Source organism: Quercus robur, chromosome 8, assembly GCF_932294415.1.
Source record: "Quercus robur chromosome 8, dhQueRobu3.1, whole genome shotgun sequence".
Classification (NCBI taxonomy): Eukaryota; Viridiplantae; Streptophyta; class Magnoliopsida; order Fagales; family Fagaceae; genus Quercus; species Quercus robur.
In genome coordinates this window covers 29,364,579-29,391,013 of record NC_065541.1, presented here as the reverse complement: position 1 = coordinate 29,391,013, position 26,435 = coordinate 29,364,579, and the positions used below count along the sequence as shown (strand labels likewise).

Below are 26,435 nucleotides of genomic sequence, written 5' to 3'. Positions count from 1 at the left end.
ATATAATATTAAGGGTCCGTTTGGATAAAACTGAAAACTGAAAAACACTGTAGCAAAATAATTTTTAAATGAGTGAATAGTACCGTGAGACCTATTTTTAATGAAAAAGTTGTTGAAAAGTGAAATTTGTGGGTCCGTGAATAGTGCATACCGTGCACTGTTTACGGGAAAAGTCAAACATTTTGACTCAAAAAGAAAAAAAAAAAAATTGCTGAAACGCAAAACGTGCGTGTGTGCATTGTTCACGGGAAAAGTCAAACATTTCGACTCAAAAAGAGAAAAAAAAAAAATGCTGAAACGCAAAATATGCACACTAAATTGGAGTACAATTTTAGAATTCAAATCGAATCAAAATTAATTCTTACTTGTAGTATAATTTTGTGCTATGTGTCTAATTTAATTTTTTTAATTTTGGTACCAAGAGACCTCTATTCATAATACTTAGTGTGGAAATCGAGATGAATATCTCATTATCACAATTGCTGAATGTTTCTGTACGTAAGCATGAGTTACATGTTAGTTAAATTCATAATAAAACTCACCGTTTATGTAAAAGGAGAAGTACGCATTTATGATATTCCTGAAATATTTTATAATTTTACCAAAGAAATCTAGGATCTTGCAATGAAATAGATATAATTTTCCTTATTTGATGACCTAGGTATAACATTGGCTGATTTAGTACACTAGCACTGGTACCAGTTAGAAAAGCGTCATACTACTACGATAACAACAATTATTAGATATTAGTTAGACCTTAAATGATGATGAAGATGAAAATGGAATAATTATGTCATAACAACCGCCCGAGCTCTGCCCAAACACTCTTGTTGATCAAATACACTATAACATATACTCAGCCAAAAAAGAAAAAACAGGCATTTTTTTTTTCAGTATTTTTCCCAGGTAGGACTATTATTTTGTTTGTTTCACATAACGTGTACAAGTCGAAACTCAGTGGATTCTTCAAAAAAAAAAAAAAAAAAAAAAATCGAAACTCAGTAAACCAATTAAAGATATTTGTGAGATTGAAAAATAAAAAACCAATTAAAGCTATAGAAACGTTGACATGTACTAAATGCAAAATCGAAAATGTACTAAATGCAAATCAAATCAAGTGAGACAACGTACATATAAAACCTTATCTCTTTACTCGCTTTGCCCGTACGAGGGCATCTTTTGCCAAAAAAAAAAAAAAAACCAATCAATCCAAAAAATGATAACATACTATGATGTACTAGCAAAATTCTTTGCAGCTATTAATGTTTTCAGCACGAACTATTCAAAAACGGCAAAAACAAATCAAGTACACTATCCATAATAAGAACCATGATAATAATTGTGAGTTATAATTAATTCAATAGATAAAATTAAGTGGTTTCAGTTAGTTTAATTTGTAAAGTTTTTAATGATTAAATAAGAAATTTTGAGTTTAATTTTCACTTACATCAAAAATTAATTAATATTTTAGTCTGATATTGAAAAATGAAAAAAATTGTCAAAATATTAATATGAGCTATTTTTTGTTGTCCTAGGGAAACTATTTGCATACTCTTTAGGAAACTTTTTGCAATCCCACATCGAAGACAACTAAATAAGTGATGGTACACTATTTCTTCAGCTTCACAGCTTATAAGACAGTAAGTGAAGGTATATTATTTCTTCAGCTTCATAACTTATAAGACAGTAAGTGGAGGGAGTTGTCTTCGATGTGGGATTGCAAAAAGTTTCCTAGGGAGTACGCAAATAGTTTCCCTGGGACAACAAAAAAGTAGTCCACAATTAATTATTTTTTTTTTCTTCATGTCTCATAAAAATTTTCTTTAAATGGATTATTAATCAGTGTCTTAGGGACACTTATTATCCTTTCTAACAAAAGAATGAAAAAGATTGAACCCTCTTAACAAAATGTAAAATTAATTGTGATGGGACCAAAATTCAAATTTGTAGCGGTGCTTGCATTGAAAAGCAATTCGTGTATATTAACGTGATGGATATTAAAAATTAAAAAAAAAAAGCCACCGGCACAAGTAGACAACGCAAAGTGGTTTAGGGAAAAGCAGAAATAATGACGTAACACTCACATGGGGAGAGAGATGCTGGCATGGGACTGGGAGAACACTATTCGGGTTTCCCAAAGCCCTCTTTACTGTTACTGTTTGGCTGAGCTGAGATGATGAGGCCAAATCCAAAGCCAAAGCCAAAGGAAACCCCTTTTTCTGCTTCCTCCAAACATTCTCTCACCTCTCTCAACAGCAACAACAATACTCCCTAAGCTTTGCTGCTTCTTCAATCTTTCAACCCTAAGACTAAGATCTTTCATTGCATGTTGCTCTCTCTCTCTCTCTGTGGAAAATGCATTGCAGAGGTGAGCTTCTTCTTGGCTATTTATCAGTTTTTAGTTTTTTATATTTTACTTAGTGTGGAATTGTTGAATGTGATTTGTTGGGGTTAATTTTTTGCTTTTGATATTCTAAAAAAGGTAACATCTTTGGCCCTTTTTGGTTTTGATTGTTGATTTTTCATTCATTTCTGCTTATGGGTTTAAAAGATTGTGGTGAAATGTTCATGGGATTTCTGCTTGTTTGTTTGTTTTTTTTTTTTTTTTGGTTGGGTTTGATGCTCTTTTGATTGAATGCATGAATGGCTTCTGCTCTTTTGATTGTGGTGAAATGTTCAGGTTTCTCTCTCTTTCTAATATACACACACGTTTCTATATTGTTCTTAAAGGTTGGGATCTTTTCAATTTGATCTCTTGTGCTCACTGATTCTCTGACCTTAGCTCAACCATTGCTTGGTTTTTCCATTCTGGGGATTTGTATGTATTTAACTCTTGTTTTTCCTGAGGGCTACACTGGAGGGGTATGTTATGTTTTGTAGGTAAACTTGGACTTGTTCACAATGAAAACATCCACAGGAATTGCAATCATGCAAACCTATGAAAATTCCTTTCTCCTCATAATACATCTGCATTATTAGTATTATTTTTAAATATGGAATGTCGCAAGAGTAGAATGAATCATATTTTTTTCCCCAAATTTTATTTTCAAGAGTTAATATTTGCTTTTGCATGACTATGAACATTGAAGGTATTTTTGTACTTGCTGGCTGCATGCCTTTATTAAATTTCTATGTTTCAATACTTATTTATGATCCATTATTTTGGTAAAGCTAAGCTAACTTACAACACCAGAAGATGAGACAAGGGTTGTATGGGAAGCATGGGCTAAAACATATATTAGAGAATTGAACTATTTGAAAAGGGATCTGCGCACTTTTTTCTCTCTCCTGTTTATGTTCTCTGCTAGGTTTACTTTAGTTAGGATTGAGTGGGTTTAAATGTGAGATGTCATAGAGAATAAATTATGATATTGGTTCCTTCTAATCTTTTCATATTTGTTGGAGTTTTTATAGTGGCTTACCTAATTGGAAAGCCTAAAAGCTTCTCCCAAAAAGTATCTGTTCCCTTTTAAACAATCCTGTTACACGTGCTTGTTGAAAAAGGAACCAGTAGAAACTATAAATAGATTGACGTGTCTTGCATCTTGCAATATTACAGTTAAAACCAAGAATTTGTTGGTATTATTCATTGGGGTTGTTGTTGCCACAACTAAATGAAACCAACTGTCTTTGTTGTTACCATATTGCATTCTCATTTCAGTGCGCTGCCCACCCCCCCCCCCCCCCCCCCCCCCGGCCCAACCCAAAATAAAAAGAATGAAGAACTGAACATACACGCCCATGTGTGCATACATAAAAAGATAGCATTAACTGTTACTCATTGTTTGTATACATGGTGCATATGAGAGCCTTTAATGTACAGAGCAATCTAGATATAATGGTCATCTAAAACTAGCCTTTAATGTTACTCATTGTTTGTATACATGGTGCATATGAGAGCCTTTAATGTACAGAGCAATCTAGATATAATGGTCATCTAAAACTAGCCGTGGTGACTTTGATTTTTTGTCTACTACAAACTATCCAAGGACAATAAAAGAACCCCTAAAATTATACTATATACATGCATCATCCATCCATACAAAATATAGTGAATCTTATAGGATGTTATGTTCTTTGAATGAAAGAGTGGAAAAGACACAAAGAGAGAGAACTAAGTGGAGATAGGGAAAGAGGATGAAAGTTAATTAAATGACATGTAAACATGTACAGGGAGCTAGAAGGATGTAGATAAAGGAGGAGGTTCTAAAGAAAGAGACCAAATTGCTCTTGTACTTGGGAGCACTGTCCAGCTTTCCTGCATCTCTCTTACCAGTGGGTTTAAATAGGGAATGCAGCACTATTAGAATGTGCCAAATTAAATATCATGTTAAAGTTTTCATTAGAATAATATATGCTTTTGCATGTCGGTGAAAGGTGGTGGGTATTCTTAATTATTGGTACATGCCTTTATCTGCCTGCACATTTTCTCCATCATTTCTAATAAGGCCAAACTAAATTACAATGTGGGGGGGAGTAGATAAAAGGGTGTATGAACAAGTATGGTTAAAATGTACCTGGAGAAGTCGATCATTTGTAAAGGGGGACTGGCCTACTCCTCCCCCTTCCAGTTTCCCTGCTTGGTTGATACCCTAATGTTTAGTTCATTTAAATGTAAAATGTCATAGAGAGTAGATTTTTCATAGTTGTTCTCTTATAACTAATTCATAGATTTGGATTGCATGCATAATAAATGGTTGCCATGGCATGCCAATCGTGAAAATGAAATAAACATGTCATATTACTCTTTATTCCGCTATTTCTTTCCAATTATACTTGATAGTCGAGGAGGAAACAGTAGAAGCCATGCACACTTACTAACTTCCTTTTTTATTTTTTAATTATATATATAAGTAACATAAAATTCATTAAAAATGGTACTTATCCAAAAAAAAAAAAAAAAAATCATTAAAAAGAGCGAGAGAATATTGACAGAAGATACACATTTACACATCTCATGATTTTCAAAAATACCATTAAAACTAAGAATTTGGCGGCATCTTTCTTCTCAGACAATAGGTGTTGCATCACATATTGTTGCCCAATGAAAGCCGAGTGCCACTCTTGCTAACGTTTTTTGTTTGCAATCTCACTCTTCCTCTTCCCCCCCGTCCCTCCCCAAAAAAGAAAAAAAAAAGAAAAAAAAGAAGCTTAAGCCAACCTATATATATTACTCTAAGAAGTCATTATGTATCACTACTTGTAGCTTTCTGCATAGCTCAAATGAGGGCCATTAACAACATATACCAGTCTAGTTATGTAATAGAATAGAAGATGATAGCATCTAAATGAGCTAAGGTAACTAAGAGCTATTATTACTACATACTATACAAGTCAAGGAAAAGAGCCTATGTTTACTCTCAGCCTCTTTGATTGGTAGGCGGGCGGGTCAAACCACCCCCCCCCCCCCCCCCTCCTCCTCTCCCCCTTAAGTAATTTTCTGTTGTTGTGACACTTTGGTTAGATGTAGATTGGTTAGAATTTTATAGTGTGATGCCTTAAGTATTATATCAAATTATATTTTACAAACGCCATCTTTTGGGGTTAAGTATACTATATGAAAGGGTTGGAAAAATAATAAGAGAGAGAGGGAACAGAGTACAGTCTGGATGACATACACAGATTAAGAGTGCTAGAGAGAAGTAGAAAAAGGGAAGAGGGTTCTAGAGAATCAAACTACTGCTGTTGTACTTAGGAGCAAGCCTATCTATGTTTTCCACAGCTTTACTCTCTTCTCTCCCTCTCTCTCTTCCTTCTCTAAAGTTTTGCATCCCTCTGGGCCTCTTTACAAGAGGGGTTTGGCCAATTGTGAAGGGATGAGGCTGTTGAAAAACTTCTCTGTTCTCTCTCTCTCTTACATATACACACACACATACATCAGCAAAATCTATTAAGCTTGAACGCTTTAAACTCTTATTAAATGTCTACCCTTCTTGTCTTTGCACGTTGATCAGAACATGGGTGCAAATGTGGGCCTTTTGGGTTATTATTATTTTTATTTGTAAGTAGAATTGTTGAATGTAGATTTTGGTATCAATTGGTATTTGAACTATTTAATTTAGTGATTGATTTGGTGGTTTGATCTGCAAAGCAGGTAGGGTATGTGGTATATGGTGATTGTGGCTCTTAATTTACCATGCATTTTTGGATGTGGAATTCTTGTATTGTTCAGTGTTAATTTAGCATGCAATGTAATCGATGGAATGTACTGATCATATATGACTTTGTTGGAGAATTCAGGAACCTAGACAGGGTTTCGCACTTAATGTAAGCCTGGGAGGTCCTTATGTTTAGTATTAAATATCTACATTATTTGTATTGGTGTTTCAATGTAATTAGCAATAGTATAGTAATTCTGACTTGACACTTTTGGCGTGTCTTGAATGTATTAACTTATATTTTATAAATGGAATTTCCCTCCATGATGGATATAGGTACTTTTTTTGTCATGATATAGGGTAAATGAAGTTGCTCAAATATAATGTGGAAGTTTTGTCTCCCATTTTGTTTACTTGAAACTCAGGAGGAAAAAAGTCTGCCTCAGTTTTATGGAATGCTATTTCACCTTTATTAAGTTTCCAATTTAGTAAAATATGTTGATAAGTATATTACACTCTCATGCGAAACACACATTTTTTTCAGACTGTAAAGTTGTGAGAATGTGTTACTTAAATGAAAGCTCTTGGAAGTCATTGAAAAAGCCTTGTAATTAAGTTGAAACATTTAATGTGATTGATGAAGCACAAATTGCTTTAAGTATAATGAATGCAAAGCAGTAGGTGTAATTCTGTAGCTATTTACGGTATGATTTAGAACCAAGAGTCATACGATGCATATTGTAGTGCTCAATTTCCTTAAATGCAGTTTTGCTGCATTCCAGTAACTCACACAAACCAAATGTTATGTAATAACATTATTTTCTATGAGTCTGTGACACATTTATGAGTCAAACGTTAGTGGACAAAAATTAATAGATATGATTGATGTCTTTTATTTGGTAATGATATTGATTTAATGCAAGTTTCTCACTTTAGACAGTAGGTTGGTAATTTTTGCTGAACTCATGATGAGTCAAGCAATGGGATTGCTACTATGTAGTAAATCTCTCTTTTTTGCCAGAAGGAGAAATATCTATGAGGCATTCAAGAATCTTATACTTCCTATTTAGCTGAATGAAATTTGTATCTCTGACTTGTCCAATCAGTTGGTATGTCTTGTTCAAAAAGGAAGAGGAAAGAGAAAAGCTTGTCATTCCACATTGAGTAATGGGATACGCCTGTATATATCTTATACTTCCTATTTAGCAAAATGACATTTATATCTTCGACTTGTCCAATCAGTTGGTACTTCTTGTTCAAAAAGGAAAAGAAAGAGAAAAGCTTGTGTCAAGCCACATTGAGTAATGGGATACACTTGTATATTAAAGGAAAAGAAAAACGTAGATTAATAATAACCTTCTGATGCAGTTAATATATAACATGCCTTTCTGTTCAAAAGAACCGCCATTCAAACCCGTCTAATTAGTTTTGTTTTGTAAAACATTGAAAAGGGGTCTCATCTCACAAGAACTAAGATATGGACATGGCTGGTGGCATGGGGAGAGAATATAGAGAGCTGTTGTTTTATTTGCTTGTGTTTTATTATAAGTTGGAAACAGAGTTGTAATATTTGTTATCCAGAGCATTTAGAGTATTGTATGCATGCCTAATGCTTGATTCTTTGCCTCTTTCCTATTTGTCAGTGACGGAGCCAAAGGCATGCCTACCATGCTTTTTGATGGTCTGGTTTTCTATGCTAGCTGATGAATGAAACTCTAGCGGTTGTAAAGTGGAAAAGTGGCATTCTTAGATGTACCCCCAAATATCCTATCTTGATGACCCGAAAATTGTTTACTCAGGTGAGTTCAACTCCCTTATATCTTGTTTGGAATTGATTTGAAGAAGATTGATTGTTAATTCAGGGAACTCAGCCTGTGTTTGTGCTTAGTGTCATATATTTGTTCACAGTTAGTCCCAACCCTAGGAAAAGGAGGGTTGCGGTAGGTTGATTGCCAGCTTAAAATTTACTCACTCTATTATGAATGGATCCACTTTAGAACCAAAGGTTGGGTTGTTAAGAAGCAACATATTCATAGAGTGAGTATTGCTGAAATGAAAATGTTAAGATAGATAAGTAGAAATACATGGAAAGATAGGATTTGAAATGAGGAAATCCACTTAATGATAGGTGATGCAGGAGCATTACCAAAAAAAATTTCAATATTTTATTTTGAATTTTCATTGGATAATTTTGGATTTTAATGTTTTTATTTGTTTAGTTTGAGTTGTGATGGGGATTGAATTTCATGTTCTTAGATAAGGATTAGTTTATTATTTGGACTAGTATTGGATTAGTATTTGAGTTCGATTAGGATTTGTTTTAGGGATGTTTATTTTTATCTCTTGCGATTCCTAGAAACTGTATATAAAGCTTTAGATGGTTTATTTTGTATTCTTACAATTATTAATATTATTCAGAGATTATTCGTGCAAAATTTGCATTGTGTTTGGTTGTGAATCCAAACAACCTTAGGTGGTGAAGCGTAAGGTTTACCGTGGGACTAATCTAGGTGGGAAGACTAGGTTGTCTTGTCCTACATCAATAGGGGTAGCCCCTATTTATGAACAGATGAGGGAGAGTCAATTGAGATGATTTGGTTATGTTTAGAGGAGAGTGAGTATTGTATCGGTAAGAAAGAGTGAGTTGATCCAAGTTGAGGGAACGAAAAAAGATAAGAGGAAGAACCAAAATAACATTAGTAGAAGTAATAAAAAAGGACTTGTAAGGGACTAATAGAGAGTATGATTTCATATAGAATAAAATGGAGGAAAAGAATATATGTGACCAACCCTAACTAATTTGATAAGGATCTGAGCCAACCCCGAAAATTTGGAATTAAGGCCTATTATTGTTGTTGAAATTTGGGATTAAAGCCTATTATTGTTGTTAATTGTTAAATCAGGGGTGAGGTCATATCCAAGTAGATGGAATGTAAACAAACCTAAAGCAAGCATAACTTGTAGCTTATATCTCCCAAAACCTAGCATAAAAAAGCTACAAAATAAGACAGCGCTATTTGCACCCATGTAATGACAGACTGTGCAAACCTATTATTTCGCTTTGACCAATGCAGCTCTAACCCTTCATAGATCATGTGGTTAATGGTTATGCTCTTTCCAAACCAATTTAGACAGATTGCTTATCTTGGATGCCTTAGTGAAGGTGGGAGATTGTGGATCACAGTATCACCCAACACACCACAGAAATCATTGTCTGCCCCTTTGGGGCTGACGTTGTTGCTAGAATGAAGAATGACATTATTTTGATCTAGGCTCTGCTTATTTGCAGTTTTTTCCCTAAATTTTATAATAAAATAATAATAGAGGTGTGTAAACCCAAGCACACAGGGAATATACAATAGGATAACCTGATAAAGACGAGCAACGAGGAACATCATCTAAAGTACAGTCTGTCCATAAGAGCTACAAAATCTGAAGCAGAAGATGGCCTGGCAGCTTACTCTCACTCATAAAGTGTTACTAATAACTGAGACTTCAACTGGATTATTGAACGTTCTTTGCCTTTGAAAGTACACATTCCTTTCTCTTTGTATGGTTCACATCAAAATCGAAGTAAATAGCCCCTAAATTTCTGATTGTGCCTTTTTTCCAAATTAACCTTCCAACAAGTCAAATAAATCCAGCACCCTTTTTGGCATCACCCAACTCACTACTAATAAGCACAATACAAAGTCCCATAAATCTCTAGGTACACCACAATGTCAAAAGAGTCTATGGCCTCCTAATATCGCTCCGTAATTAAAATATTCCTCTTCCTCAAATTATCAGATGTTTAAATTTTACACCTCACTTGTATCCAAACAAAAAATCAATGTGAGTTGGAGGTCTAACATGCCAAATATGTCTACAAGGAAAGTGCTGGTTACCCCCCATTGTTAACAACTTATGGTAAGTATTTACTTTTAAGCCATGGTTTTTAGATTTAGAAAGACTTCAGATCATCTTATCCTCTTGAACCTAGTGCACCTTAGCAGCATATAGATCCTCCAAGAAAGAATCCATGGACTGTAGCTCCCAATCTTGAACTGCCGGAAAAAAAGGACCCCACTGAGTACTGCCATTTGACACATCCAAATAATCAGCCCCTATTGCCTCTGTTTTTAACAATTTGGAAGAGCTCTGGGTACTGGTTCTTGAAGCTATCATCCCTACAACTGCGATCATACCAATAATGAATTCTAGTACCTATCCCCCTCATGTAACTTATAAAACTTTCAAAATAATGCAACCTTGGCCTATATATTTCCATAGGCTTATGCCATATGGACCCCTTACAACTTCATCCCATATTTCTCCCACTCCTCATTGGATGGAATCCCTCTCCAGCTTAACACACCACAACCATTTATTTAAGGTGAAAATACCATTTTGGTCCCCACATTTTGGGGTTATTGTCAACTTGACCCTAAAATGTAAGGACTAAAATGGTATTTTTGCCTTTATTTTATAGGGCTTGGTTGCTGATAACTTTTTAATCCCTAGTCCTCCCAAATGAATAGGATGCAAACTGAGTTCCAATTAAGTAATTGAAATTTTGACTCAACCCCATTTCACTCCAAAGAAATCCCTTTGAATTTTTTTCCATTATATTTGATACTCTAACAAGAAGAGGAAATAATGACATAAAATTTGTAGAAAGACTAGGATGCATACTCTTTGGTAAGGCGATTTGTCCGCCCTTTGATGAATCTTGAAATTGTTTTAGAGCAACTAGAAAGAGAGTCAATATATTTTCTTCTAGCTTGCACCGGTAAGAAAGAGTGAGTTGATCCAAATTAAGGGAATTAAAAAAAGTAGAGGAAGACCCAAAATAACATTAGTAGAAGTAATAGAAAAATGACTTATCAATTTAGGATGTGCAAGAGAATATGACTTCAAATGGGATAGAATAAAGAAAAAGAATACATGTGGCCGATCCTATTTAATCTGTTGAGGATTCATAGTCGACCCCAGAAATTTAGGATTAAGGCTTGTTGTTGTTGTTGCTATCCTTTTTTCCATTGTTTCTAAAATTCCATCCCAAATAGCTGTAGTTTCAAAACGAGCTCCTATAGGTAATCCCAAGTATTTTAATGGTAGAAGGCTCCTTACAACCAAGAATGCCAACAACTCTTTCAAGGTGCCTGGGCACTCCTATGGGGACACTTTGATTTGCCCAAATGGATTTCTCTTGCATTGCCTGATAGCTAGTGAGTTGTGGAGTATGGTGTTTGCGCTTTTTGGGGTTTTTTTGCGTTATGCCCAAGGATGTAGTGGATTTACTAGCTTGCTGGCCAGGCAAATTCAGGAAGCATAGAAATGGGGCAATTTGGATCATGGTTCCCCATTGTTTGATGTGGGGTATTTGGAGGGAGAGAAATGCTCAAACTTTTGAAGGAAATGAAAGTCTCATTCAGGAGATGAATAGGTCTTTCTTCCAGACTTTGTTTGGGTGGACTAATGCTTTGGGTGTTTTATCTTTTTCTTCATTTGCGGTTTTGCTTGATAGATGTACTTTGTTTACTTCTTATTTTTGTTTTCTGCTTATAACTATCTTAATACATGTCCTGTGTGCTCTGGCCCTGTTGTACTAGTTTTTTCTTTCAACGAAGTACTTTACTTATCAAAAAAAATTTCAAATCACAACAATATCAATTGTAAATACCTTAGTTGGTTTGGCATAGCGTCACAGTCAGATGAGTGCATCATCTGCAAAGATTGAATGGGAAATGTTGAGATCTTTGTTTACCAAATTCACTGTGCAACTTGATTAAAAACCCCATCCACTGCATTAGAAATCAATCTACTCAAGGCCTCCATCACAAAGACAAAAAAAAATGAGTGTATCATCTGAAAAAATCAAATGGGAACTGTTGAGGAGATCATTGTTTACCAAATTCACTGTGAAACTTGATTGAAAATCCCATCCATTGCATTAGAAATCAATCTACTCGCTTTCATCACAAAGATGAAAAGAAGTGGGGATAATGTGTCTACCTAATGTATACCCTTTGTGCTTGCCGAAAAGCCACTAGGAGTGCCATTCACCACCATTGAGAACTGGACTGTGGAAATGCAAAATGCAATCACTTCCTCCACCCTTCTCTAAAGCCACACCTCCTCAGCATATACAAGAGAACACCCCAATTAATATGGTTATATACCTTTTCCAATCTCTCCCTTAGGTCCATGGAGAAATGCATTTTGAGTGTTTGGATGGAAGTTCTCCCATCACATTCTTTAATCTATTTGAAAGGACCATTGCAAGAATTTTGTACACACTTCCTATAAGCTCTACTTGTATCATTTTAGAGATAAGAGCAATGCAAGTAGCATTTAAACTCTTTTCAAACATACCTTTATCATGTAAGTGGAGGTAAAATTTCATTATATCTTTATGTCACCACACTCCAACAGGCTTGGAAAAAAGCAATTAAGGAGCCATCCGGTCCCAAAATTAGTGTCCCCCCCATTGGGACATTTTAAAGCTTGAAGAATCTCTTCCTTCTCTCCCTAGCTAGTTGGCTGTAGTTGTGTTGAGAGAATTAAACTGGTTGGCTGGTTGTCCCCATTTGGTCAGCCAAGTGTTAGATGTTTGAGTTGTTTAATTTTTAATTTCTTGTTTGTCAAAGATCAGATGGTTTCATTTTTCTGTTTGACTTTTTGACCAACCAATGAAAAAAGAGTTTTCTGTGTGATATCTTTTCATTTTGACACCCTACTTTTTTTCTTTTCTTGGTGGAGGACCTGGAAGTTCATAAATTTCTTCATATCTTAAAGTGCTTTTTGGCCTCAATTAAAGTGGGAAATTCTGTCATTAGAAGTTAAATTGAAGCCCTAATCCAGGTGCTATCCCATTTTCAGTTGTGGGAGACTAATTGTTACTGGGTCGCCTGGATTCTTTGTTTTGTGGTCTTTTAGCCTGATATTTTGGACTCTTGGGTTGCATGTAATTCAGAGTTTGAAAGTTTTGGGGGACTCACATTGTGTGCTTTTGATCTCTAAATTTTGCAGGCATGATGTAAAGAGTTCTTATGTGATTTTCAGGAACAGCTTATGCTCTTGTTCTGTCTGTAGCTGTAAAGTTAATGCTATAAAGTTATGAAATAGTTTGACTGTGCCATGCATGTTTTCTGATAATTTATAAGTTATTGATCTTGCAGATTTTGTAACGATTTCTGGTTGCTGTTATATATAAGTTGTGTACTTATTGCAAGCTTATAGATCTTATGCATTTAGTTAAACTGCTTTCTTTCTTTGTAGGTTTCGTAGCAATTACTGGATGGTATTTAACCACTTCTCAGCAAGCCAAAGGCCAATTAAAATGATTTCATATGGATTGAATGGCGGGTTGATCATTGATCAAGAGGAAGATCTTTAGTTTCTATTGTGTGCTTGATTTAATGAATGGAGAAATCCTGTAACTCTTCACCACATCAATTTGCAATGTGGTAGACTTTGCCTTTTGTGATATTAATTATATGTAGAGCAGAGGAAATAGACCCTAGATGAGTTGAAACTGCAATCAATTGGAATAGATGTTGCTTGGAAAAGAAATTGAGGACTTGCGTGATGATGGGTTTGAGGGATCAAATGATGAGCACCATATTTTCAGAGAGGTATTCTTTGGTAATGATATTGATCGTGCTAGTAAGAGGTGTCTTGTTACTGGAGTAATTAACTTTGAATGCGAGTCCGGTAGAAACGTAGATACATCACTCTGTTCTAACAGCGAAAACTCAGTTGTAACAAGTCATTCTTCCTCTAAAGATATACATTTAGAGAATGTTTATAATGTACCCATGGATTGTGGAGAAACTTCTGCACCAGGGTGTTCTCCTAACAGATTCACTTTGGTTGAGATGAATGATGCTGATGTGAGTGTTAAGCGAATGAGGTTTTCTGTTGATGAACTGCCTAATACCACACCTGGTTCAGGAAAGATTTTGAGTTCCTCAGTGGTTCCAGAAGAAATTGTTTCTGGCATGTTGTGTCCAGCTAGAGACCCTGTTTGTGAAAAGGTGACCTTCCATTTAGTTGAATCATCAAGTCGGGGTGTTACATCTAGTTGCTATCTGTTGAAGCAACATGTGAAAATGGACAGACCAGGCTTTTTGGATGAACAAGATGTTCTAAAGTGTAGATTGCCGGGCTTGGATGGGAATGATGGAAAAGAAGTAATTGTAAGTAAAGCCATCGCTTCACCTGCTTCCCAAGAGAGCTTTGCAACCAGGTTATTGATTGCAAGTCCTTCTATTGCTGTTGCAGAGAGGTCTGGGTCTCCTCTACAAGCTGAGGAGAGACCAAGGCTATTAGAAACTCATAAAATGGATCTATCTAAAATGTCTCTGAAGACCGACCCTATGAAAGATCCTCGTCCTCTTCTCCAGTACCATATCATTCACTTACTTGAGGCAGCGGGATGGTGTATTGAGAAGTATAAAAGACCTAGTAGGAGTTATATGGAGTCAGTCTATATAACACCAAAGGGAAGGTCAATTCGTGAATTCCCTAAAGTTTGGAGGTTATGTGGTGAAGTTTTATTTGAAGATGGGTATATTTTTCCGCAGAAGGACGAGGGTAAGGAATGGTCTAATTTTAGTCAGTTCTATTCAGATCTATCTAATACATTAATAAATATTGAGGAGATGTATCATTCAGAAACTGCTAGCACATTGGCTCATTGTTGGAGGCTTTTAGATCCATTCGTGACTGCTGTGTTTATTGATAGAAAGATTGGCACATTGAGAAAGGGAGAGGTGGTTAAAGCAACTCGAAGTTTTGTTATTGATAAGAACAAGAAAAATAAGGCTGTTTTGGCCTTGACAAACAGTGTCAAACGGAAGTTTCCTCTGAGACATTCATCTGCTGAACATGCATTGACAGAGTTTGAGGGTAACTACCATGCCAGCAGTGAACAAGTCTCAAAACATGGCGGACAGGAAAATAATGGGGCAGTGGAATCTCTGACAGGTGTATTTAATTGTAAGGCTGACAATATGTGTTTGGTGGATACTGTCAATGGGATGGGAAATCAGTGTAGTGGAATCTCTGGGAACAAGATAAGCAGTTGTGGGTCGCATAGCACATTTTTTAAGTCGGGTAGTTGTGTCTATGATGTTCTTGTTAATTCCAGAAATTCCAACAGCATGCTTGGAGGGTCTGAAGCTGTTTCCCCTCATCAGGATAGTAATACAAATTCACCAAGCTCTGATAAACAGAGTTCTGACCATAATGTGATAATACCTAAGGAAGTTGCAGAAGATGTATCAATGGACTCTTTGGAGAAGAAAGATAAATTGCAAGAAGGCAAAGTTATCAATAAGGTGGAAAGTCATCTTCAGGGATCATTGGTTGACCATCCAAACTGCACAAGTTATGGTCTGGATCATTCTCAGGATTCAGAGGCAGTTCAGCAGTTTGAATGTGGTGAGCAAGAGGGTGGGCAGTACTCTGAAACTTCTAAGTTCAAAATGGTTAATAAATTTTCTGCAGTGGATGTTTTGAAACGGAAGTTCCGCAGGAAGTCTAGAAAGATTTCAGAAATCAAATTGAGTACATTATACCGAAGTGACATGCAATGCACAACTTCTACTGATAAGGCTGACTTGCCCGATATCAAAGCACATGGATATTTGTCAGGTTTGAAAGAGGTCCAGGAGTACCTCAGTCCAAATGCAAGAAATCAAGGAAATCACAAGAACTCCTTATCTTTAAGCTCTACTCAGGATCAAATTGAGAAAAGATGCTCAAGGTTGAAGAAAGTACATCATGATCATAATGGTTCTAAAACTGGAAAAAAGAAATCAAGTAGATGCCAAATTGACGATGATGACCTCTTGGTTTCAGCCTTTATAAAAAACAAAGATTTCAGCCCAAGTACTGCTCAACGTTCTAAAATGAAAGCCTACAAATCAAGAGCTCTGAGAAAGCTTAAAAGCCAACAGGGTCATTGCAAGTTGCTTCCAAGAAGCCTGGGTAGTGGGGGGAAGCACTTTAAGGATGGAAAATGGTATTCTGCAGGAGTAAGAACAGTGTTATCATGGTTGATTGATGCTGGAGTCATATCTCTGAATGATGTGATCCAGTATCGTAACCCCAAGGACGATGGTGTTATTAAAGATGGTCTGGTTTCCAGGGATGGCATTATTTGTAAGTGTTGCAGTAAGGTGCTTACAATTTCTGAGTTCAAGATCCATGCAGGGTTCAAACTGAACCGGCCCTGCTTGAATCTTTTCATGGAGTCTGGCAAGCCCTTCACATTATGCCATCTTCAAGCCTGGTCTGCCGAATACAAGATCAGAAAAAGTGGGATCCGGCTGGTACAAGTTGATCCGGACGATCAAAATGATGATTCATGTGGGCTGTGTGGTGATGGTGGCGAGTTGATATGCTGTGATAACTGTCCCTCTACTTTTCATCAGGCTTGTCTGTCTACACAGGTTTGTCTTTTGCTAGAATTGTAGGTTTATGCTGGTTTGCTTTTATCCATCTGCTTCTTGTCCTGTTCCTCTCCTCTTTCATGCAAATATATATGCTTCTTAGACCTCCATGGTTCTACCAACTTGATCCAAATAAAATAATTTATTATGAAAAATCTAAACCAAGTATAAAATTTTAGGGTATGTTTGGTAACTTTTTTTTCCCCTTATTTTCTGTTACCAAAAACAATTTTCTATTTTTAAGACTAAAAAAACACGTTTGGCAATCCAAAATGGACAGAAAACAAAAAATGTTTTCAAAACTTAATTTGTGAAGGAAACTGAAAATATGAAAAATACTGTTTTTAGTTTCTAATTTTCAAAAGTTAATGAAAACACATATTTAATTTAATGAATCTGTCTCATTTAAATGAGTTAGCATTAGAGATTAAATCCTAGTAACAATATATTTTAGTATTTTTTTTTCTTCAAAATTTTTTTTTTTTTTATTTAATTTCAACTAACCAAACATGTTTTTGATTTCAAAAATACAAGAATTTTTTTTTCTTTATATTTCCAAAAACAAGTTTTTGAAAATAGAAAACAAAAACTGTTACTAAACATAACCTCAGATATTTTATTTTCTTGACTAATTTTCTCACCCTTAAAAAATATAAGATATCTTTGTAAGTAGTGGCATATTCTATAATTCTTTAAAAATATAAGATTTCTTTGTAAGTAATGGCATATTCTATAATTCAAGCTGCAATGACAATTGAAAAACCGTTAAAATATTAGAGCATTCACGTCGCTGATACTAAAAAATTTAGCTTTTAGCACCCAAATTAGCTACTTTATCTATTTTAATTCACCATTTCGCAACTCACTCAACATCCCATCTCTTATTTTTATATCTAAGTTAAACACTATTCATTTATTTATTCTTCTCTCCCCCCCTCTCTCTCTCTCTCACTTCGTCTGATCATCAAATGGATATCCACCCACCAGCCACCACACAAACTGAAACCCACCCAACACCAAAATCAACTCAACCTAAAAACAGCAACCTAACCACCACCATGGCCCCAAGCCAAAATAAAACCAAACACCACCACAAAATCCCACCTTTCAAACCCAAACCCAAATCTCCAAACCCTAACAAAATCAACCAGTAACCAAACAAACAATAGGAAAGAGAGAGATTTTCAGCCATAGATAAAACAAAATAAATCAAAAATAATAATAAAGAGATAGAGAAGGACGAGAGCTTCGGCCATGGGTCTTGGCTAAGTCCGGTTGAGAGAGAGGAGAAGATGACAGAGAGAGGGAGAAGTGAGAGAATGAAAGAGAGAGGCGAGAGTCGGTGTAAACTGTAAACAGAGAGAGAAGGAGAAGGAATAAAAAATAGTTACCTTTCAGCTACTGTGAACTGGTATTGATGGCAGTTTCCTGTAGCTTGGGTGCTAAAAATTTTAACTTTAGTACCATCAATGTAGCATGCTTTTTAGTGTTTTGGGTGCTAAAATAGCTTTCCACCAATGTGAATGCTCTTATTAATCAGAACTGAAAAGGAATGATCTTATTATTTGACTATCTGGTAGATAATAGCATCAGTTCATCAAACTAGGAAGTTCTAATATGAAAGTTTTGTTTTGTTTTTGGGTTTATAATTGAATAAGGCATGCAAATTTTCTCTTATTAAATTTATTGATTAGTTCTGTATCCTGTACGTGTCATGCCAAATTTTTTTATTCTATTACTGGAGTGTTGGCAATGGAAAGTTTCATTGTTTTAGGGACTAGTATTTGGAAGGCTACTCCTCCATGTGCATTGGGACCATTTGGATCACTAAGATATGTTATATGATGTCGTAATTTCTATTTCTGCACTCTTTTTGTGCAGACTTATTGTTTTTGAGGTGCTTATTATTCATTTTCCTTTCCTCCCCCTGGGGTAAGTTTGTAGATCAATTTTCATTATTACCTCTAGGTGATTTTTGTATTTATATGGTCCAACAGTTTAAAGTCTTACGTATTGTGTATCTGAACATTGTTGTGTGTTTAGTACTATGGAATAAAAAAGAACTCCACTTTTGTGGTGATTTTTATTTTGGATTGGTCTCTATCATTTTTGCTAAAAGGCTGTTCTTCATGACAATGATATGTGTCTAATTGAGTAATTGAACTTTGAAACATTGATCCATACAGACAGATTTTGGCCATTATCCTTATTATGATCTCCAATTGATGGATACTATTTGGTCCTTACATATATAACATTTGCTTATCAAAATAAATTAGTGTGATATATATATGTTCCTTTTTTAGTGCATATAAACTTGAATTCCTGTTACTTATCTTGGGAAAGAATTTATTTTCCGCCAACGTGCATTTTGGCACTGTTTATTTGTGTTTCTCTGGAACGCGTGATATCTTTACATTATGCATTTGGCTAGTATCAGATTATTTTCTTGCATTCGGAGAAAGCTGATGATATCTATTTATTCACTCTATTCTTTCTGAATGTTTTCCTTTTCTTTTGGTTCCAAAAATAAGGCGTCTTGTTTCTATAATTGCCTTACAGTTTTCCCTTTTATAAAGATTTGTATTGAATATGATTCTTTAAGAGTTGTAGGTTTTTCTCCATACTTTCACTAAGTGAATGACCTAATTTTGCCTTTGTACTTCAGGAGCTGCCTGAAGGCAGCTGGTACTGCCCGAATTGCACCTGTCGGATATGTGGGGAATTGGTTAATGATAAAGAGGCTTCAAGTTCTTCTGATGCATTAAAATGTTCACAGTGCGAGCATAAATGTAATTCCCCCTCACCCCAGTTCTAGATCAGTTACTCTCCTTGTAGCTAAAACTGTTCCAAAACTGTTAATAGCTCGAGAAATTTTTTATTTTATTTTATGAAGAAAGATGTTTCAAATTATGTGGATGGTTTGAATTTTTTATATGGGTAAATAACTCATAATATGACCTCTATTTCACATATTTACTTAAACATCTGGATTGGCATATTGGGTAGTTTTTTTTAATAAGTATTATGTCTTTAAAATAGGGGGAAATAAAAACAACTGACAACTATCAACATATCAACCTTAGCTTGTCTGTGAAGCAGCAAATTCAGATGCTAATATAATTTCCATTCTAGACAATTTAGGTACTAGATTTTTTTTTTTTTTTTTTTTAAAATTTTTAATTTGGTTTTAATACATGCATTGTTCTGGACAATATAGGTACTATGATGTTTTTAATTTGGTTTTAATATATGCATTGTTCTAGACAATATACTACTAGAATATTTTAATATGGTTTTAATATATTCATTGCTAGTGAACTAACAAATACACATTTTTTCTAGTGTCATCTGCATGTAATGAAGTTCAATTTGCTTCCATGGGGTGAAGGTAGATAAGTTTGTGCATTGTCCTTGAAGTAAGCAAGTGTTTGTGATATAATTAAAACCACTAGGAACTTGCCTCTGCTATCTCAGTTTTATATTAAGGATCCTGTAGAGTGGTTGCAGTTTTAGCCTTTCAGTCATGCTTTATCCATATTGCTTTTCCTGGATATATGTTTGCGTAATATATGTGATAAACATAGTTTTCATAGATAGACAATGAGTTGCACTTTTACATTCAGACAATGTTTTTTCCATGGTGCTTCTTGGGAATATGGTTTCTAAGATACCTGATAATTATACTTTTTATATATAGATAATCAGTTGCTACTTTTACACATAGAATATGTTTTGTTCATGATGCTTTGCAGTGATTTTGATGTCTAGTTTACTGATCAGCATAATTTGGTGAACAGATCATGAGGCATGCATGAAAAGAAAAGGTAGATATGAAGGAGCAGTATCGGATATTTGGTTTTGTGGTGGAAGCTGTCAAGTGGTACCTTACTATGTTTTCTAGACTCTAAATTTTTCCTTCTAAATGATCTGTCGAATTTAACAAATGAAAGAATTAATTATCTTCACTGGTATGTTAGTGTTGCTGGTGAGGTAAGGATTGGCTATGAGTTACAGTTATTCTTTTCCTCATAAAACGTATGTTCATACTTGTTCATACTTTTATGTCCAATCCTCCTATTGTGACTGGTTGAATCATCATCCTGAAATTATTATTAATTTTTTTTAATGCTAGGTAGGCAAACATTTGAAAATATTGATTCTCTTATTTAATAGTATCTAGAAGCATGACGTTGTCTTCTTTTATTAGGGAGATTTATTGTGTCTTTGTTTACTTTTAATGAGCAGTTGCAAAAATTTGAGTGACTATGATTGTCAGAAAGATAATTCTTATTAGTTTGTTTCTGCTTGCAATTTGTGTGTTTTATAATTCTTGTTGTAGTTGTGACGTTTTTACCATATTTATTACATTTACCCAAAGGTAACTGTGTATAAACTTTAATAGTATCCTGAAAGCAGTATAATTCCTTCTTCTTACATATTTCCTTGTGCCCTTGCCCCATGTGCCTTTTATTCTCTATCAATTTTTTTTTTCATCGAAAGAAATGAACTTCTCTATTGACTTAGAAAGGGAGGAAGTTTGACAATTTTCCTATGAGTTTTCCTGCATTAGTGAAAGATGCCCTTATCTTTGACTTCAGTTTCCTGCTGTGTTCAAACCCAAAAGAGATATAACTATCTTTTGGAAATGAGTTGTTTCTTCCACTAGAAGGAGATAAGTTAATGCACTAATGCTGTGCATGACTGCTTAATTTTATGTGGCTACTGTGGTAAATCTACTTAGGAGATTGCTTTGTGCCTATGGATCTCTTTTCTTCCATCCAGTAACAGTAATTTCATATAATTTAGTCATTTTATTAGTCTAAATAATATTAAATTTTTAAGAATTCACTGGTATGTGCAGGTTTATTCAGGTCTTCAGTCTCGTGTTGGGCTCATCAATCATGTTGCTGATGGTTTTTCATGGATGCTTCTTAGATGCATACATGATGATCAGAAGGTGCATTCTGCCCAGCGTTTTGCACTTAAGGCAGAATGCAATTCAAGATTAGCTGTTGCTCTTTCTATCATGGAGGAATGCTTTCTTTCCATGGTGGATCCAAGAACAGGGATAGACATGATACCCCATGTTTTGTACAATTGGGGGTGAGTGACTTGAATAGTCTAATTTTCAGTTTTTTTGTCTCTTCATATTATTATTATTATTATTATTTTATTTTATTTTTCTTTCCATTTCTCTGCTGCTCCTTTCTGCCCTTGTTATGGTTTCTGCATGGTAATACAATAATTTTAGGGCAAATTACACTTTGATCACCTTTAGTTTGAGGTTGTTGTCAATTCGGTCCTTAACGTTTTAATTTTTGTACGGTCAATCTTAATGTTTGATATCATTGTCAATTTGGTCCCTCCCTCTGATTCTGTCCATCTCAGTTAAATACCTCATATACTCAAATCATTGTACTTCTAGTGCTCATGACTGTTGTAACCACTTCGCTAACTACTCCAACGGACTTGTCTATTTTGTTGGAATTCGAACTAGTGTAATTCTCCTGAACATAGGTTACTGCCATCTCTGCTATTTTTGGTTCATCCATGTGCCATCTTCCTTCATCATTCATCAGACTTGTTATCATATTTTTCTTTCTTCTCTGGCTGGCTTTTGGGCGGAGGAGGCTCCTACAAGAATGCTGGGCAGAAGAGGTGTTTCATGATTTATTGAATTCGGGTGTTAGAGAATATAATTTTGACTTAAACAACGTATTTTAATAGTTGTTTTTTCTCTGTGATCTTCAGGTCAGATTTTGCACGTCTAAATTTTCATGGATTTTACTCAGTGGTCCTAGAGAAAGATGATGTGCTAATTTCTGTAGCATCCATCAGGTAGTATGAATATATATGCCCTTGTAAGTGGATTTTCTAGATCATATAACTGAGACATTTTGCTATATGTAAACATTGTCCCATGAAGATCCTGAGTAACAATATGCTATTGGCTTTTATTATTATTTTATTTTGCTGAACAATATGCTATTGACTTAGAATACAAAGAAAGCAATCATTTTATATGTAAATGGCATCTATTACTATTAACATTGGTTTAGTTTAGCTGATAGTAGTCCTTATTTATTTTTTTAAAATTCTTGAAAAAAGATGTAATGGAATCTTTCCATATGCTTCGATCATCAATCACACCCTTAATGTATTATTATTCACACCCTTTGATATGATTAGTAGTTATTAATGTTTAATGCTTCTGACATATTTCTTTTGCTATCTGTTTATTTTAAAAATATATTATTCACTGCTAGACTGTCTACTGAAAGAATGTTTTGAATTATCTTTCTTCCTGATAACATGATATTTGAGGATATGCTATTGCAGTTTCCCATGATGTATAGATAGATGAAATTCTAGAATTCTTCCCATGTTCTTTTCTGTTTTCAATTCTTCCTTAAGTGAAAGTCCATTATATTATGAATTTTCAACTTTTGAAATTTTAGTTTTTTGGAGGGTGCCTGTTTGCTTCCAGTTTACTGTTGGTTTTTCCTGACCTTTATCTATTTACAGGGTCCATGGAACTACAGTTGCAGAGATGCCTCTTATTGCAACTTGCAGTCAATACCGCCGCCAGGGAATGTGTCGACGCCTTGTGACTGCTATTGAAGAGGTAAAAATTTGTTCTTTACTGTGAATATATTGGACAGTTTTGGTAGTAACTGGCTTTTATCGATTGCCCAAATATTACTTGGGATGAGGTTTGCACATCCCAAATATTTATTTGAACTGTGGCTCTTTTTTTTTTTTTGGTAAGTGATCTTGAACTTTATGGTTCTTGATGGTATTAAGTTATGAATCTTTTTTCTTCTTTTCCATGAAGAAGATATTTTAATACTTCCTTTTAAGTTTTAAACAGCATTTTGTTTCTCGACTGCCTTATGAGTACCTTACAAAGTTTCCTAATAAGATAAGGACAAAAAAAATAAGACACAGTTTCCTAATATATTTAAAAAGTTGAGGCCATCTGTGTTGCTCCCCCCTCCCTTCTCTCTCTCTCTTCCCCAACCCCTCATCCCCTTTCTTTCTTCTTCCCCTTTTATTTTTCTTGGTAAGAGATCTCCATAGCTTATGGGAGTGAACTTTTGTAGTTTTATATTTCCAGATTCCACTATATTCTGCTACAACCTATGAGTAGAACATACCATCTTTAGTTTTCTGCACAAGGTATAAACTTTCAGAACTAAAACTCCAGTCATTGTATAGAATGTAGATCAGAGATCAATTTAAAGTTCAGTATTCCCACACATTTTCTTCATATCGAGTTTTCCTATTTGCTTCTTTGTGATATTGTTTGTCCGTGGCGGCATGGTTCTCTAGATGCTAGCATCTTTCAAGGTGGAAAAGCTTGTGATATCTGCCATTCCGAATTTAGTGGACACATGGACAGAGGGTTTTGGCTTCATACCATTGGAAGACAATGAAAAGAAAAGTCTGAATAAGATCAACTTGATGGTTTTTCCTGGAACAGTTTTGCTCAAAAAACCCTTGTGCGAAAATCAAAAGGCAGATGGACATTCTGGTGAGTGTTTCCTCTTCTCTTTGTATTACTTCATTCATGTTGGCATTTAAATTTTTTGAGAGTTTAATTTAATTCTTGGGTGATGAAGGACCAGGTGATAAATCGCCTTTACGAACAGAGGAATCAACAAAAGTAGATACTTGTTCCAAAGGAAAGCCCATGGCAGAGTTCCTACAGCAATCTGATGGAAGTTCTGGCACTAACCAAGTTGGTGCTAAATTGATAATCGAAATAACCAATGGAAAGAATTTGCACGAATTTGAAGCTGATGGTAAAATGGCAATCGATGATGGTGATACAGGACAAGTAGATATATCGTCAATAGGAATGAAAGAATCAGCTAAACTTGGTATTCATTCTGGAGGTGAGCCTATGATGGACTCTGTACAGCAGTCTGAGGGAAACTCTTGTGCTAACCTAGTTGGTGCTGAAACTAAAATCAGACTTGTGGAAGGCAACAATTTGCAGGATTTAAAAGTTGGTGCTGAAACAGAGATTGAGTCTGTACAGCAATCTGATGCAACCTGCTGCACTGTCAAAGTTGGTGTTGAAATGGAGAATAGATTTGTCGAAGGCAACAGTTTGCAGGAATTCAAAGTTGGTGCTGAAACAGAGATTGAGTCTATACAGCAATCTGATGCAACCTGGAACAGATTTGTGGAAGGCAACAATTTGGAGGAATTAAAAGTTGGTGCTGAAACAGCAATCGTGTCTGTACAGCAATCTGATGCAACCTGCTGCACTGTTGAAGTTGGTGCTGAAACGGAGAACAGACTTGTGGAAGGCGACAGTTTGCAGGAGTTAAAAGTTGGTGCTGAAACAGAGATTGAGTCTGTACAGCAATCTGATGCAACCTGCTGCACCATTGAAGTTGGTGCCGAAACGGAGTATAGAATTGTTGAAGGCAACAATTTGCAGGAATTAAAAGTTGGTGCCGAAATGGGGATCGAGTCTTTACAACAATCTAATGCAACCTGCTGCACTGTCGAAGTTGGTACTGAAACAGAGTACAGACTTGTTGAAGGCAACAATTTACAGGAATTAGAAGTTGGTGCTGAAATGGGGATCGTGTCTTTACAACAATCTGATGAAATCTGCTTCGCAGTTGAAGTTGGTGCTGAAATGGAAATCAGACTTGTGGGTGGGAATTTGGAGGAATGTAAAGATGGTGCTAAGATGGGAATCATTCTGTCTGCAAAGAAGTCTAATGCAAACTGTGGCACTAATGAAGATGGTGCTGAATTGGACAACAGGATAACAGAAGTCAAGAATGGGCAACTAGGTGAAAACCAAGGAAGTAGTTTGCAGGACCAATTTTCGAAGCTGTCCTGTGAAGAGTTGGTTCCAACATTAGGGGATAGCCAGCCTGAAATGGTTTCTAGTATTGAATCTTCAGGTATGTATGATGAAACACAAATCTCGTTGGATGAACAGCTACAGACAGCCCGTGAGTTGAATGATAAGCGGAAATAAATTATATATTCAGAAAAAATTATGTTATGGTCAGGGAACAAATTATTTTAGCTAGTTGGCATGGCTTATATTATATAAATCTGAAAGAATAACAAAAATGAAAGGTTTAAACTCCCCCTCACCCCCTCCAAAATTTAAAAAAGAATATAGTAGAGGGAGAGAACAAAATGAGGACTGAAGTAATGCTAGAGACATGGAAAATTTTACAACTTTTTGGGATGGCAAATTCTGATTGGTGGAACATCAATTTCACATGGATATCATTGACATTATTGTTGTACATCAATCACGATATGGCATCTCAACAAGTGAAAAAAATAGTTGCAAAATGAGAATGGAATTGTCTTTTGGAGATGGTGAGCAATGCAAATATAGAAACAGGAAAAGACAGACAATCTTGAGAAATAGAGTAATGCTTCATATATATATATATATACACATTGTTTTGGAGAAAACCTATATGTCGGGTTTGTTCAAATTACCCTAACATATAACATATTATTGATATATATAAGTATACATTGAGATTATTTTTTTGCCCCTAGCTTTATACTCATAACACTCCCCCTAAAGCTGGAGAGTATTTTCATGCAATCCTAGCTTGTTACATAATAAATCCAAACGAGTTTTACATAATGCTTTAAACATATCATCAATTTGGACTTTTGTAGAAACATATGGAGTAGCAATTACACCATCTTCTACCTTCTCCTCAGTAATATGACAATTTACTTTTTTATGCTTGGTTCTCTCATGGAACACAAGATTGGAGGCAATGTGAATTGCTGCTTGACGATCACAATGCATAGTCATAGGCATCTTCACAACAAATTTTAATTCCTCAAGTAAATGCTTAATCCACATAAGCTCACATGATGTGTGTGT

The 26,435-nt window shown here is 35.2% G+C and overlaps 1 protein-coding gene across 3 annotated transcripts; it reads left to right on the top strand.

The window, feature by feature from the left end:
* Positions 1 to 2,025: 2,025 nt before the first annotated feature.
* Positions 2,026 to 25,604, top strand: LOC126695137 (increased DNA methylation 1). Of its 3 annotated transcripts, none has more exons than XM_050391782.1 (10): positions 2,026 to 2,368; positions 7,742 to 7,897; positions 13,362 to 16,540; positions 19,209 to 19,332; positions 20,341 to 20,423; positions 21,405 to 21,646; positions 22,295 to 22,381; positions 23,069 to 23,168; positions 23,876 to 24,077; positions 24,172 to 25,604. In XM_050391782.1, exons 3-10 carry the CDS (start codon positions 13,637 to 13,639, stop codon positions 25,548 to 25,550), a joined length of 5,121 nt encoding a protein of 1,706 aa, XP_050247739.1. In that variant the 5' UTR covers positions 2,026 to 2,368; positions 7,742 to 7,897; positions 13,362 to 13,636; the 3' UTR covers positions 25,551 to 25,604. The 3 variants fall into 3 exon arrangements, with proteins under 3 accessions (XP_050247739.1, XP_050247737.1, XP_050247738.1); XM_050391780.1 differs by having other exon boundaries at positions 2,027 to 2,368; positions 24,166 to 25,604; XM_050391781.1 differs by lacking the exon at positions 7,742 to 7,897 and having other exon boundaries at positions 2,027 to 2,368; positions 24,166 to 25,604.
* The last annotated feature ends 831 nt before the right edge of the window (positions 25,605 to 26,435 follow it).